The 15,587-nt window shown below is 47.1% G+C and overlaps 1 protein-coding gene across 1 annotated transcript in view; it reads left to right on the forward strand.

The window, feature by feature from the left end:
- LOC147105064 (EF-hand and coiled-coil domain-containing protein 1-like) overlaps window positions 1–15,301 on the forward strand; it is a 28,612-nt gene extending 13,311 nt beyond the window's left edge. The window contains exons 3-7 of the mRNA XM_086011128.1: window positions 312–435; window positions 3,239–3,407; window positions 8,404–8,562; window positions 10,929–10,998; window positions 11,095–15,301. Of these exons, the coding sequence (XP_085867254.1) occupies window positions 312–435; window positions 3,239–3,407; window positions 8,404–8,562; window positions 10,929–10,998; window positions 11,095–11,225 (653 nt within the window). The 3' untranslated portion in view covers window positions 11,226–15,301. The remainder of the gene's footprint in view (window positions 1–311; window positions 436–3,238; window positions 3,408–8,403; window positions 8,563–10,928; window positions 10,999–11,094) is intronic.
- Window positions 15,302–15,587: the final 286 nt, after the last annotated feature.

Consider the following 15,587-nt stretch of genomic DNA (forward strand, 5'->3'; position numbering starts at 1 on the left):
TTGACCTCTCTGCTAAGGGAAATAGGTCCTTCCTATCCACCCTATCTCAGCCCCTCATAATTTTAGAGACTTCAAATGAAGTTTAAAATTGTATAATTTTAGCTGGAGGAAGTTATAACAGGTCTTGCACTTTATTCACCTGGATGAAATTGTATCAGAAACAGCCGAATGATGTTATGACAGAATCGGCCAGGATAGGGTATGTAGCAGCTGCTGGACCAGTTGTTGAGATTTGAACAGGATCCAAACAGACGAGTCTGATTGGACTTTAGACAGCACCTACTCTAACCTGTTTTCCCCCCCCCCCACAGATGAGGAACATTTACTGAGAGCAGTCGAGGGCCGAGCTGCTTCGGACGAGGAGGAAGAGAGGTGTTCAGAGGAGCAGCAATGTCAGATGATGGAAATGAAGAGAGATAGCTACAGTGGAGAAGGGTGAGTAAGATTCGCACAACAACAACTACTTGTATTTATATAGCGCCTTTAACGTAGTAAAACGCCCCAAGGCGCTGCACAGGAGTATTTTAAGATAACAAATTTAACACCGAGCCACATAAGGATAAATTAGGGCAGGTGACCAAAAGCTTGGTCAAAGAGGTAGGTTTTAAGGAGCGTCTTAAAGGAGGAAAGAGAGGTAGAGAGGCAGAGAGGTTAAGGCAGGGAATTCCAGAGCTTAGGGCCCAGGCAACAGAAGGCACAGCCGCCAAAGGTTGAGCGATTATAATCAGGGATGCTCAAGAGGGCAGAATTAGAGGAGCGCTGATATCTCGGGGGGGGTTGTGGGGCTGGAGGAGATTACAGAGATATGGAGGGGCGAGGCCATGGAGGGATTTGAAAACAAGAATGAGAATTTTGAAATCGAGGCGCTGCTCAACTGGGAGCCAATGTAGGTCAGCGAGCACAGGGGTGATGGGTGAACGGGACTTGGTGCGAGTTAGGACATGGGCAGCTGCGTTTTGGATGACCTCAAGTTTACGTAGGGTGGAATGTGGGAGGCCAGCCAGGAGTGCGTTGGAATAGTCAAGTCTAGAGGTAACAAAGGCAGGGAGGAGGGTATAACATCAAGGAGAAACCCTAGTCAACCTCCTTCTGTACTAAAATGTGAATTTTCAGATAATCTGAGTGAAACAATTTTGAATTAAGAGGGCAAGGCTATTTTGAAGTTAGCATCAGGAAGATTGGAATGTACAGGGACCAGAAGAGATCACTTGCAGCCCAGCCGACCAACCCAAATGTAGTGGGTGGGGAGTTTAACTTTAGCTCTTTAAAAGCAGTCTGCTCTGGTTTTATTTTGTGAAGTACTAATTTTGGAATTATCACGGCACACCTCGACCAAACAGGAATGCTGTTTTCTGCAGTTGAAAACCATCCCAGTGAAAGGGGAGGTGCCTGAAAGTATGATACCAGAGAGTGTCAAGTTTCCACAACGGTCCGCCCATATTTTAAAGCACCCCAGGACGTTTCGCTCGGGGGGTATTGCACTCCAGTCACAACTTTCACCCTCTGTGCCCTCCAGCTCATGACTTCCCATCCATTAGAATGAATGGGGAGCACAGAGGAGGACAATCCTGACCTATAGGTCTGGTATAACAACAGGAAATGCTGGAAAAACTCAGCAGGCCAGGCAACATCCGTGGAGAGAGAAATAGAGTCAACGTTTCAGGTCGAAACCCTTCGTCAGGACTGAGAGAAAAGGCAGGAAATGAAACAAAAGACAGTTTGAGGGCTGGGAAATGGGGGAGGGGATGAAAGAAGAGACATTAAGAGATGGGTCTGGTGTTGACTTTGCTGCCAAACCGGTGCAGCATACATCGGCTGTTAAGACTCGACCTGACTCCGGGGTGAAGCGGAGTGACACTCCCTCCTCTGGGGATTCTCACCCCATTCTGCTCCGGTATCAGGCCAGGCTTCAGGCAACACTTACACTGGGATAGTTTCCCCAAGTACGTGTTGGCGGCAGGGATGCCCCCAGTGCGTAGCGGGCTGCACACGATTTGGTTAGGCGTCGTTGGAGCGAGAGGTTCCTCGCTGCCTGCATGCACTCAGGACGTTGCCCTGCAGCATCAGTGCCGTGTGAAACCGCCGCACATTCAGTATTTAATTATTTTCATACCTATCATTTTTAAACGCTGAAGTTAGTGGAGGACTAACTGTCTGTAAGAATGAAAATGATTAGGATCAAAATTTCAGAGATAAAGAAGACATAATTACTGGAAAATGACAGCAAATCCAAGCTGGTGACATCTGCAAGATCTTTGATAGGGTGAGATGAAGTAAGGTGGGAGGAGCGGAGCATAAACAGCAGCACAGACCTGTTGGGCCGAATGTTTCTGTGCTGTAAATACTATGTAAATGCACCCTTAGTCTCCTCCCCCCCCACCAGGGCTTTGTTCTAGATACTTCATTCCCAACGTTTCTCCGCTGCTGTTCCACATGGATTTCAGGAGTGTCCCACTTTGCTTTAAACACTGGCCTGCAGTTTGCTGCTGAAAGACACGGCATTGCTTAATAAAGAGTTTACAATGTTACACCAAGCTAACTAACTCCTCAGCCGTCTTCTCCCAACTCCTTCTCATACCACAATCGCAAGGCAGAGGCAGTAAATCTCAAGAGATATTCTTGACACACGAGGTAAATATCTCCGACTTACCAGAAAGTGATAAATATGTACGTGATGGAACTGAAACTGTCCCATTTATCACCGTCCATATTTGACGACGCCAATCAATAGCGGTCAACAATTTAGGAACAAGATAAAACCCCATCTTCCTTCTCAGGTGGATGCAGAAGATCCCGCGGTTACTATTTCGAAGAAGAGCAGGGTAATTCTCCCTGGTGTTCTGTCCAATATATATCCACCCCACCAAACATCACTGAAAACAGATTATCTGGTCATTTATCTCATTGCTGTTTGTGGGAGCTTGCTGGCTGCCGCATTTCCTACATTAGGACAGTGAGGACACTTCAAAAAGTCCTTCATTGGCTGTAAAGTGCTTTGGGACATCCTGAGGTCATGAAAGGATCTATATAAATGCAAGTTAGTTCTCTAAAACCGTTGAGCCTATCTAACTCTTTGCTTTGTTTTCTAATATTTGTGCAATATCCTCTTTAATCCCTCACTTAATATTAACAGCACTCCCATGAACAAGCAACAGCTGTGTGGGGATGCTAATGATTTGGCAGATTTTGGAGGTTTGGTAACTTGGGGCTTATTTTAAATTCTCCTCGCATTCAATAGGTGCCATAGTAGCACATTACGACGACTGCTGTCTCACAACTGCAGCTGTGGCAACAAGAAGAGTGGTGCCACGACCTCCCCCACACTGATGGAAAGAGAAGGGGAACTCGCAGCACAGCTAAAGAACAAGGAGAGACGAGTGGCAGAGCTCCAGACTGAGATAGAGAAGGTATGGACGATAATCAGGAAACTCTGCCAAATGGTGCAAATCTAAAAATTACAGACTTGCACAATGCACTGCTGGTTAATAAATATGTACTCACTTTCCTTCTTTCCCTCCTCCGCTACTCAATTTTTAGCCCAAAGTTTATAGGTCATTTCGAGGTCCCTGTATTACTAGGACAGTGTCTCTACTGTGGGAAACGCTGGGAAATAAACTCGGCTTTTCTCATGGTTCCAGAAAGCAAGTTTTTTCAATTTAGTCAACTAAGATTTTTTTTAAGTGTCAATGCATTTTCTGTAGTTTGAGTGCACTTGAAGCAACCCATTGTTAGCTCTCAAATCGAGGGTAGATTATAAGGTATGGCAGTCACAAGTAGAATGTTCTCAGGTACAGCGTGATGCTTCACTAACCAGGTACGTCATCAGGGCAGGGAGCCGAGGAAAGACTTGCTTGCAATCATTTGTGGTGTTGTGTTCAGTTCTGATCGCCACAAAAAAGAACATGCAAATACTGAGGGTGGAGGGAAGAGTGACGGGACTGATCCCAGGCGTAAAGCAAATGAGCGAAGAAGAAAGACTAGAGATAAACAAAGCTGAATATTCTACTTGGACTGGTCTTCCCACAGGCGGACAGTTGGGGCATGGCCTTTCATCTGATGCCGTAAATCCAACCTATTTTACTGGGTTGGGAGGTCATTACTTGGGCAGGGCAGGCTTCTTGCCACAAGGAGGGAGTACGACTGAATGCGGCTCCTCTTAACCTCCTCTTCCTAGATTCTAGAGTCTATGGGTTGGATAGAAGAAGAGAGGAAGAAATGGTGGTGCTGCAGTAGGATGTCTGTTGCACCACCAGAAGGAACAGTTAAAAGGGGCAGAAGAGCCCAAAGGTTATTAAATTTCTCTTCACGAGTCAAGGGACCTCAAAGCAGAGATAATGACCATAGTCTCCCTCCAAAATTCAGCAGAGCGTGCTTGTTGCTGCTACTGCAGGATCCACCGCCACCCATGTCTTGGTGGTCTCTTGGGTCGGTGGCAGTTGAGGCTGGGAAATCAGTCAAGTTCCCTGGCCTTGCCCCCCCCCCCCCCCAACCGCTCCCGTGCCCCTCATTTAAATGGGGAAGGAAAGGCAAGGGATGGATGCCCAAGATCCCTGTAGCAAGGTTGAGGGGGGTAGAGGAGGAACAGGTACTGCAGCGCTGGCAGGGATGGGGATGTGTCAGTAGGCATCCTTGCCCGATTTTCCTTTGTCATTTAAAAAAAAAAATTCAATCCTGGGATGTGGGTGTCGCTGGCAAGGCCAGCATTTATTGCCCATCCCTAATTGCCCTTGAGAAGGTGGTGGTGAGTCGCCTTCTTGTGGTGAAGATACTCCCACAATGCTGTTAGGGAGGGAGTTCCAGGATTTTGACCCAGCGACGATGAAGGAACTGCCGATATACTTCCAAGTCAGGATGGTGTGAAGGGAACTTGGAGGTGGTGGTGTTCCCATGTGCCTGCTGCCCTTGTCCTTCTAGGTGGTAGAGGTCGCGGGTTTGGGAGGTGCTGCCGAAGAAGCCTTGGCGAGTTGCTGCAGTGCATCTTGCAGATGGTACACACTGCAGCCACAGTACGCCGGAGGTGGAGGGAGTGAATGTTTAAGGTGGTGGATGGGGTGCCAATCAAGCGGGCTGCTTTGTCCTGGATGGTGTTGAGCTCCTTGAGTGTTGTTGGAGCTGCACTCATCCAGGCAAGTGGAGAGTATTCCATCACACCCCTGCCTTGTAGATGGTGGAAAGGCTTTGGGGAGTCAGGAGGTGAGACACTCGCCGCAGAATACCCAGCCTCTGACCGGCTCTTGTTGCCACAGTATTTATCCAACCCGAGGAAGAGGAGGTTAAGAGGAACCTCGTTCAGTCGTACTAAATAGTGAATGTTATAGCTGGGACAAACCTGAATATTACTTTAAAATGACAGTAAAGTAGGATTACGGGACAGTAAATTAAGGAAAAAAAATCTCTTACGCAGTAATAAATGTTTTGAACAATCTGCAGCAAGAACTAGAACAGGTCAGAGGGTGGGTCTTCTGTGGCGAGTGACTCACCAAAGTCTCTCCACCACCCCTAAGGCACAAGTCAGGAGTGTGATGGAATACTCACTACATACTTGGATGGGTGCAGCTGCAATAACACACGGGGGCGCGACCAAAGTTTGCGGCTGGGGCGCGAGCGCGGTGCTGCGCACGGCGATGACATCATTGCCGGAGGCGCTGCGCCGCAAGGCGCTACCGGCTACCGCCGCCGCTAACCTCCTGCTGAATTTCGCGGGAGGCGTTAGCGACACCGTGCCCAGGCACTAGGGGCTTTGTGCCCCGTTTGTGCCCCCCCGGGGTGCTAACGGGAGGCGCAAAGCAACCCAATTCCCCCCCCCACAAATTTAAACCATCAGTTGAAACCTTAGGGCACAGGGTTGGAAATTGATAAACAACGTGCATTTATATCATGCCTTTAATGTGGAAAAAACTTCCCAAGGCCCTTCATAAAAGGAGTAATCAAAAAATGAATGCCAAGCCAAAGAGGGAGACATTTGAACCAGAAACTTGTTCAAAGAGGTTGGTTTTAAGGAGGGTCTTAAAGGAGGAGGAGGGGCAGAGGAGTTTAGGGAGGGAATGCGAGTGTGGCTGAAAGCACGGCCACCAATAGTGAAGCAAAGGGATGAAGGAGATGCACAAGTCCAAGGAAGAGAGTTCGGGCATTTGTTGGGCTGGAGAAGGTTATAGGACTGGGGATGGGCGAGGACCTGAGGGATTTAAACATGAGAATGAGAATTTCATATACTCGTGTATTTCAGGCAGAAGACCAGCACTGGTCCATCTAGCCTGCCACTCCAGTTACCCCCTTTGCTGTTCTGAACCAGACCATTAGGGATTTAGATTTTTGTTTAGAATCAAGGAGCATACATTGAGATTAGAAATACAAAATCAGCCAGTTGAACCAATATGATTATTAACTTTATGCAAATAAGTGCGAGGAGTTCATGACCTTCTTTGTCATTAAGAGAGACACCATCCATTCAGCTCCCTCAGCCTCTTCCCCTTGTCTACCAAGCCAATCCTTCCCCCAGCCCTAGTCCAGAACTCATGTCTCCAATTTCTCTCTAATTTCTCCCCAATGCCCTTTCTGTGCTCATCCAATCCACGAGACCCACCTTCTGCTCCCTTGAGCCCATCCCCGCGATACTGCCGACACCCCAACGTCTCTTCCTGGCTCCAGTGTTAGACGACATTGTAAATGATTCCCTATCCTCAGGCACTCCCTTTCAACCTCAACCTCCTCCTACTGTATAATCCCTCATGACCTTGCCCTTCCCCATCTCCTCTAGCCAAACAAACTCCTGAAGTGTCCTTTCCACTGACTCTGGCCACGTATGCCTCACCCCCGCCCCCCCCCTCACCCCTTCCTTCCCACCATTGGTGGTTGTGCCTTCAGCTGCCTTGGTCCCATGCTAGACCGTCCCTAAACAGGAATCTGGTGTGTTTAAAAAAAAAATCAAAATGAATGAAAATGCTGTTGAACATTACTTTCCACTTTCTGTCGACTCACTGCTCAGATTCCCCATCCTGCAGAAGCCTCTGATCCTGTCTCTCCCCCCACACTCCGGCTTCCCAATTGTCCACCAGCTCATCCTGCTTTAAAACGTTTCTCAAATTGCACCTCTTTTGGACACCCCTCCCAATATCTCTTTCTTTGGCTCGGCATCCAAATTTTGATTACGCCTCAGTGAAATATTTTGGGATGTTTTTGTGCGAAATGCAAGTGGTTGTTGTTGTTCAGGCAGACGGGCTCGCTCGTTTAGGCAGGACTCAGCACATGCTGAACAAGTTTTACACGCCCGAATTCCTGCCTTATTTGCTCAACTTAAGTCAACACCATCAGCTATTAGTATTTTTTTGTTTGGAATTAAATCTCAAGGTTCAAACTGGTCTCCCTATTACATAACTCTCGAGCTAGACATGCCCCAGTCCCACAAAGGACAGCTGCCTTAGCTCAAGTGTGGTTTCTGGGAATATATTCTAATTGCGTCCTAGAAACTATAGGCATTGCATTCAACCCCAGCCAGTCATGTTTTGTGGGATTGTAGCTCCCTATTCCTAGGGAACAGGAATCTGGTGTGTTTAAAAAAAAAAAAAATTAATGAAAATGCTGTTGACTCATTACTTTCCTCTTGCTCAGATTCCCCATCCTGCAGAAGCCTCTGATCCTGTCTCTCTCCCCACACTCCGGCTTCCCAATTGTCCACCAGCTCATCCTGCTTCCCAGGCAGAGGGGGAGGTGAAGCCGGATTCTAGACTTTTACTATTGTGAATCTATAACCTTCCACGAGGAGATACATGAGAGTGGCCTGGACTGTCGTGGCCTCGGATATTTCCTCCCGGCTGGTCTGACATGCCCTCATAGCGGAGAGCTGGAACTCACTGTGCGGTGAATGGCAGCTCAAGACCTGTGTCCCACCAACCTACAGGTGGGGCAGATTATCTGCCAAATCTTGGCTGGGTATATTGCACGACATGGGAAAATCTTAAAAAGGGGAAGGGGAGAAAATAAGTAACAAGTTGAATAACTCTGGACACAGGGAATCACAGGATTGTATTGGAGACAATCTGTACTTGTGATCGCTTGTCCGTCTTTCGGATGAGACGTAAAACACCTGCCCTCTCAAGTGGAGATTCCATGCCACTCTTTTGAAGAAAAGCAGGGGAGATCTCCCCGGTGTCCTGGCCAACATTTATCCCTCAACCAACATCATTAAAATCTGATTACCTGGTCATTATCTCATTGCTGTTTGTGGGAGCTTGCTGTGCGCAAATTGGCTGCCACATTTCCTACATTACAACAGTGACTGCACTTCAAAAAATACTTTGTTGGCTGTAAAGCGCTTCGGGAGGTCCTGAAAGGCGCTATATAAATGCAAGTCTTTCTTTCTTTCGACTGCCAAAGTCTCAGTGTGAATTGTACCTTGTTTCACAGGTGGCCTGCTCAATGTCAAAAGAGCTGCAGCTGAAAGGGGAGGAAGTGGAAATGCTGAGAATGGAACTCCAGATGGTCGAAACAGATCGTGTGCGACTCTCGCTGATCGAAGAGAAGCTGACTGACGCACTACAGCTCCTGCAGCAGCTGCGAGCGCTGGTAATTATCTCGGATGAACACCTGCTGTTAACTTCATTGTTGTAGGATCTAATGAGTGTCTGTAGGATTAGATTCAACTCTACTTGGGGGGGGTTCTCTACTGAAGGACGTTAGTCTCAGCTCATTTTTGCTGACAGATTGTGTGTCTTAACATTCATAACGCACCAATAATGCCCGTAGCTCCATCAGACTAGTGATTCTGTTTTTGAACTTTACCTGACATCAGGTTCAATTAGTTTACATCATGGCTGATCACACACCCCCCGAGGAGCTGTGCTCGTAGGGAATGGATTACGGGAAAGTGCGAGCATGCGGCCCATGATTATAAATGGACGCCGTGCAAATTACTAAAGCGCCCTGCACGTGAGCGCAGTTCCCTGCTCGGTGCACAAGATTGTGGGATTGGCCTGGTGTGCGCACAGCACTTCAGACGTTGATATCTCATCCCCATGCATTAAACAGGCAGGCAGGGCTTTAGGGGTTTGGCTGGGAATCCACGTTCGAGTTAATTGCTGGCCGTGGCTCTGTGGTGGAGAGGGTGGGTGTGTGGCATCCCGGGTTGGGTCAGTCCCATTGTGGCATTTACAAGGTGGAAGCCGGTCTCGTTCACTCTGCGGGTTGTGTGGCCAGCCCCTCTGTCACTAGGTGAAAGGGGGTGCGGGGATACAGCATTTCTGGGCACTATCATCTCAAGTAGGCATCTAGAAAAAGCACCCCAGATTTCATGCATTTCAAATTGGACTCTGTACATCAATCACCCTTACGGTGGAGATCCATCCTCACAGGTGCTTTATTCATGCGTGAGTTTGGGGATTGGCAGCACTTTGTCATGGCATGGAATGTGCCCGCTTGCTGCCAGCAGTGACAGTCCTATGGGTCTACGTGCCACCAGAGGCTTGGCCTTTTGTCAAGAAGACCCACAAAGCATGGGGCTGGGTTGAAGGACAGTTTTGAGGACAGCTACAGCTGAATCCAGGGTAGAAACATAGAAAAATAGGAGCAGGAGTAGGCCATTCGGCCCTTCGAGCCTGCTCCGCCATCATGGCTGATCCCCTATCTCAGTACCATATTCCCGCTCTCTCCCCATACCCCTTGACGCCTTTTGTGTCTAGAAATCTATCTATCTCCTTCTTAAACATATTCAGTGACTTGACCTCCACAGCCTTCTGTGATAGAGAATTCCACAGGTTCACCACCCTCTGAGTGAAGAAATTTCTCCTCATCTCAGTCCTAAATGTCCTACCCCGTATCCTGAGCATGTGACCCCTCGTTCTAGATCCCCCCCCAGCCAGGGGAAACATCCTCCCTGCATCCAGTCTGTCTAGCCCTGTCAGAATTTTATACGTTTCAATGGGATCCCCTCTCATTCTTCTAAACTCTAGTGAATACAGGCCTAGTCGACCCAATCTCTCCTCATACGACAGTCCTGCCATCACAGGATGGCCATAACACGTGCAGGTTATGCTCTGCTACCTATAGCTCCTCCAGCCTTCCTCTGACAACAAGGGATGGAATTTTCAGAGTACATATGAGCTCAGTAACTTCTGGCAGTGATTTTGAGTTGGCATTTCTGTATGTGGATCCTGCGACTACTTGCCTCCACCCTCTGCACATCCAGAGGTCCATTCACATGGCGACATTTTTTTTTATTGTTGTTACCAACTGCTCTGGAAATCATGCAGGCACCCAAACTGACTGGCTGGAAGCAAATCTGTTTCAAGTGGGCAATGCATTTCAAGGTGGTTGAGTTTAATTGCTCACCACTTGAACCCACTGCTGTGTGCCTTGATGGGGGTGGGGGGGGTGATTGTCCTGGGATGGGAGGATTGTCCTATGAGGAGAAATTGAGTAGACTCGGCCTATATTCCCTAGAGTTTCGAAGAATGAGAAGTTATCTCATTGAAATGTATAAAATTCTTAAAGGGGCTTGACAGGCTAGATGCAGGGAGGATGTTTCCCCTGGCTGGGGAATCTAGAACTAGGGGTCACAGTCTCAGAATAAGGGCTCGGCCATTTAGGACTGAGATGAGGATAAATTTCTTCACTCAAAAGGTTGTGAATCTTTGGAATTCTCTACCCCAGAGGGCTGTGGAGGCTCAGTCGTTGAGTATATTCAAGACAGAGGTCGATAGATTTTTGGATACTAAGAGAATCAAGGGATATGGCGATAGCGTGGGAAGGTGGAGTTGAGGTAGAAGATCAGCCGTGATCTTATTGAATGGCGGAGCAGGCTCGAGGGGCCGAATGGCCGACTCCTGCTCCTATTTATGTTTTTATGTTAAGGTCTTTGTTTCCAACCCTTATCTTCCACCTTGAAGTTTCTTTTGTTCCAAGTCATGCTCACTTTTTATTCTACTCGCTCACAGAACATTTCCAGACGGTCGTTGGGGAAAATCTTAATGAACACTTTGGACTCCTGCTACAGTGCTGGACATGGTAAGGGATCACAACAGCGAGATATTTTTAAAAAAAGGAGGAACAATCAGTGGATTTAACTTGTCATTAACAATTTGCACTCCCTGCTTTTTACAGGAACGCTGGGCTCCTTGGACATGTTAAGCCTGCTCCGTGAAGAGATGCTGTCTTGCGAGTTACTCACCAAAGGTTCGTCTGAAAGAGAGAGTCAACAGGTCATGAAAAACTCCCTTGTGATAACGTGCTAGTGTGTGGAAGAGGACGGATACCGTCGAATGGAATAAATGATCTGCAGCAGTGACCTTCAACCTTTCCATCTTAAGTGGTTAGTGGAGTTGTGGTCTACATTAATAGCCAGAAACCACTGAAAATATATGAACATTGTTTTTCTCATTAAAGCTTGTACATCAGAGGTTGGTAGATTACGGGACACCCTGTGTAGACATCCAAAGCTACAAGTCGCGTGCAGCTGGTGTTTACCGTGGACTCTGTCCAACACCATGTTGCCTCCTGGGAAAATTCTGCAAAGTTGCTCCCTGTCCCACAAAAAGGTAAATTAAGATCCAGCTGCCTTAAGAGAGAAAGGACTTGCAAGTTCTTGGGACATCCCAGAGCACTTCACAGCTAATGACGTCTTCGGAACCTGTTGTTTTGTAGACAAACGTGGTAACCAAATTGTGCACAGCAAGATCCCACAAACAGCAATGAGATGAAGCACCAGTTAATCTGTTTGGGTTGTGCTGGTTGTGGGATTAATGTTGGCTGGGACACCGGGAGAACTCCCTGCTCATCATCATCACCTTCAAAAAAGAAAGTACCATGGATCTTTCATGTCCACCAGATTGTTGCCTCTTTCGAAAGGTGGCACTTCCAGCAATTCAGCATTTCTGACAATTCAGCACTCCCTCCGAACTAAACTGAACGATCAGCCTTGATTATGTGCTCATACCTTGGAATGGGCCTCATCTAACTATGTTCTACGTTATTTGCCTTTGACTTCCTTGATGAGGCATTTCCATCGTCCCAGCCACTAAGGAACTATCCTATTCCACACAACTTTCCATCATCTTTTGTCTATGCTTAACCTTATATAATCCTCCATCTAGCTGGACAGACTGTCATTCAAATCTAGTCAATACAGCATAAATGCTTAATCAATTGTAGGTGAAAAACTGTTAATCTCTCGATCTATTTGTACATTGCCCTCTCTTCACCCTAGGATTGACGGCCATGCTGTCAGCTGTCTAGGCCCCACACTCTGGAATTCCCTCCCAAAACCCCTCTGCCTCTTCAGCTCCCACTCTTCCTTCAAGACCCTCCTTGAAACTCCTTCTTTTGGTCACCCTTCTCAATATCCTTTTTTTTGGCTTGACATCCATCTATTTTCTTTTGCCTTTATGAACCGCCCGAGGCCCAATAGCTGTGTGCTGTTGAAACTCATGGAAAGGGTGGGGCTATATCTGACCTGCCAGCTACAAGTAGATCGGAGACACTCAGCAGGTCAGGCAGCATCAGCAGAGAGAACAAAACAGAGTTCACATTTCTCAGACGGGAGTCATAGAGACATTGGGCTCGAATTTATCAATGGGGACATGATGGAGGCGGGACTCCCACTTTTTGGGTTGTAGTCCCGCCTCCATCGACTTGTGGCCAACCCACACTATTTTCCCTTGATTGACCTTGTTAAGCCCGCCCAGCGGGCTCAGCAGGCCAATTAAGGGACACCTAGTTACTGGTGACGTCAGTGATTGACATTTCATCTGTCACGAGCTTTTGACAGATGAAAAATCAGCATTTGACGGCTCTGTGAAGCTGTCAAACACTGACAATCTGTCTTCTAACTTGAGTCCTTCTACTCAGACTCAGTTAGAGATCTCTCCAGACCAGAAAGCAGAGGCTGCAGCTTTTGACAGTTCAGCGGCCATTCTGCTTTCTGTGCCGGTGAGCTGAGGGACTCCAGAGACCTGAAGGGAGGAAGCCTGCAGGAGAAAGTAAAGGTAAGTAAAACTTATTAAAAGACTTTACACTTACCTCACACACTTATCTCTGCACCCATCACTCACCTGCACAACGGACATCTCGACCCCTCCAACCCCTGCAGACCGACGGTCCGCCTCGCTGACTTGGCGTGGTTCGGAGCCGTCGGGAAGCCCACACTTCAGGGCTAAAAATAGGGATTAGGCAAAAAACTGCCTGTTAACTGGCATTAATCCCCTTCTCTTCCCACCTCGGGGAGGCGGCTCCCAGCACAAGTCGGATACCCACCTCCTGGGACATTGGCACGGAGGTGGGTTGGGGGCGGGATGGGTTCCTGCCCCCTGATTCTGCAATTTTCCCACCGCTCCCACCTCCAAGGGGCTTGGAAATTCAAGCCCATAGAGTTACACAGCACAGCCTTGTATGCTATGGCATTTCAAGTGCTCATCTAAATGCTTCTTGAATGTTGTGAGGGTTCCTGCCTCTACCACCCTTTCAGGCAGTGAGTTCCAGATTCCAACCACCCTCTGGGTGAAAAGAGTTTTTCCTCAAATCCCCTCTAAACCTCCTGCCCCTTACCTTGAAACTATGCCCCCTGGTTATTGACCCTTCTACTAAGGGGAAATGTTCCTTTCTATCTACCCTATCTATGCCCCTCATAATTTTGTACACCACAATCAGGTCCCCCCCCCTCAGCCTTCTCTGCTCTCAGGGAAACAACCCTGGGACCTCAGTTTAATGTCTTAATTGAAAGACGGCACCTCTGACAGTGCAGCATTCCCTCAGTACTGCACTGGGAGTGTCAGCCTAGATTTTTGTGCTCAAGTCTCTGGAGTGGGATTTGAACCCACAACCTTCTGACCCAGAGGCACAAGTGCTATCCACTGAGCCACGGCTGACACTTGCACAGCACAATTTCAGCCCACAGCTTTATACCTCGTCTCCCACTTGACAACAGCTTTCTATCTCCAATCAACTCTTGTCATGTCATTAAAATTCTGAAAATTCCAAATTATTTTAAAAAGTAAAATCCCGCTTTGCTGCAGTTTACAAAAATGCTTAATTCAGATGATTGAATAATTCAAATTTCTTTAGCACAAAAACATGGAATTATCTGGAAGAAGCTACTTGTTAGAAAGAACGTTACAAATGGCTAGCTTTCCATGCCCACTGGTATATTAAGTATTTCATAGAATCATAGAAAGTTACAGCACAGAAGGAGGCCATTTCGGCCCATCGTGTCCGCGCCGGCCAACAAAGAGCTCTCCAGCCTAATCCCACTTCCCAGCTCTTGCTCCGTAGCCCTGCAGGTTACAGCATCCCAAGTGCACATCCAAGTACTTTTTAAATGTGGTTAGGGTTCCTGCCTCTACCACCCTTTCAGGCAGTGAGTTCCAGACCCCCACAACCCTCTGGGTGAACAAATTTCCCCTCAAATCCCCTCTAAACGTTCCACCAATTACTTTAAATCTGTGCCCCCTGGTTTTTGACCCCTCTGCTAAGGGAAATAGGTCCTTTCTATCCACTTTATCTAGGCCCCTCATAATTCTATACACCTCAATAAGGTCTCCCCTCAGCCTCTTCCAAGGAAAACAAACCCAGCCTATCCAGTCTTTCCTCATAGCCAAGATTCTCTACTCCTGGCAACATCCTTGTAAATCTCCTCTGTACCCTCTCTAGTGCAATCACATCTTTCCTGTAATGTGGTGACCAGAACTGCACGCAGTACTCTAGCTGAGGCCTAACTAGTGTTTTATACAGTTGAAGCATAACCCCCCCTACTCTTGTATTCTATGCCACAGCTAATAAAGGCAAGCATTCCGTATGCCTTCTTAACCACCTTATCTACCTGGCCTGCTACCTTCAGGGATCTGTGGACATGCACTCCAAGGTCCCTTTGTTCCTCTACACTACTCAGTGTCCTACCATTTAATGTGTATTCCCTTTCCTTGTTAGCCCTCCCCAAATGCATTACCTCACACTTCTCCAGATTGAATTCAATCTGCCACTGTCCTGCCCACCTGACCAATTTATTGATTGATATCTTATTTGTTTTTCTTTTTTTTTTAAATGTTGGTTTTATTTCTGCAATTGTGTCCAAATTTTCAGCCTGTGTTTATATGTGTCTGTGATACTGATTTGCAGTGTCCCCCTGGTTATGGTACTATGATATATTGTACAAAGAATTATTATTTTTAAAGGATCTATTGCCCCCTGGTGGGTGATGCAAGTTATTTATTATAGCACCCATTCTGGAGTGTGATTCTCTGCACATGCCTTTGATAACAGGGTGTTTGTGGATAGGATTATACAGCAAAAGATTAAAAATTGATGGGAAAAGTATGTACATACCTTTGTTATGTTTTAAATTGCCATTTAGTAGTTTCGAATACGATGATTATGTACAAGAGGCCAAGAAAGAAAAAGACTTGCATTTCTATAGCACCTTTCACAACCACCAGACGTCCAAAAGCACTTTACAGCCAATGATGTACTTTTGAAGTGGAGTCACTGTTGTAATGTGGGAAACGCGGCAGCCAATTTGCGCACAGCAAGCTCCCACAAACAGCAATGTGATAATGGCCTGATAATATTTTTTTTTTAAGATGTTGATTTGAGGGATAAATATTGGC

Source organism: Somniosus microcephalus, chromosome 18 (assembly GCF_052327205.1).
Source record: "Somniosus microcephalus isolate GS21.2 chromosome 18, FLI_Smic_1.0, whole genome shotgun sequence".
Lineage (NCBI taxonomy): Eukaryota > Metazoa > Chordata > Chondrichthyes > Squaliformes > Somniosidae > Somniosus > Somniosus microcephalus.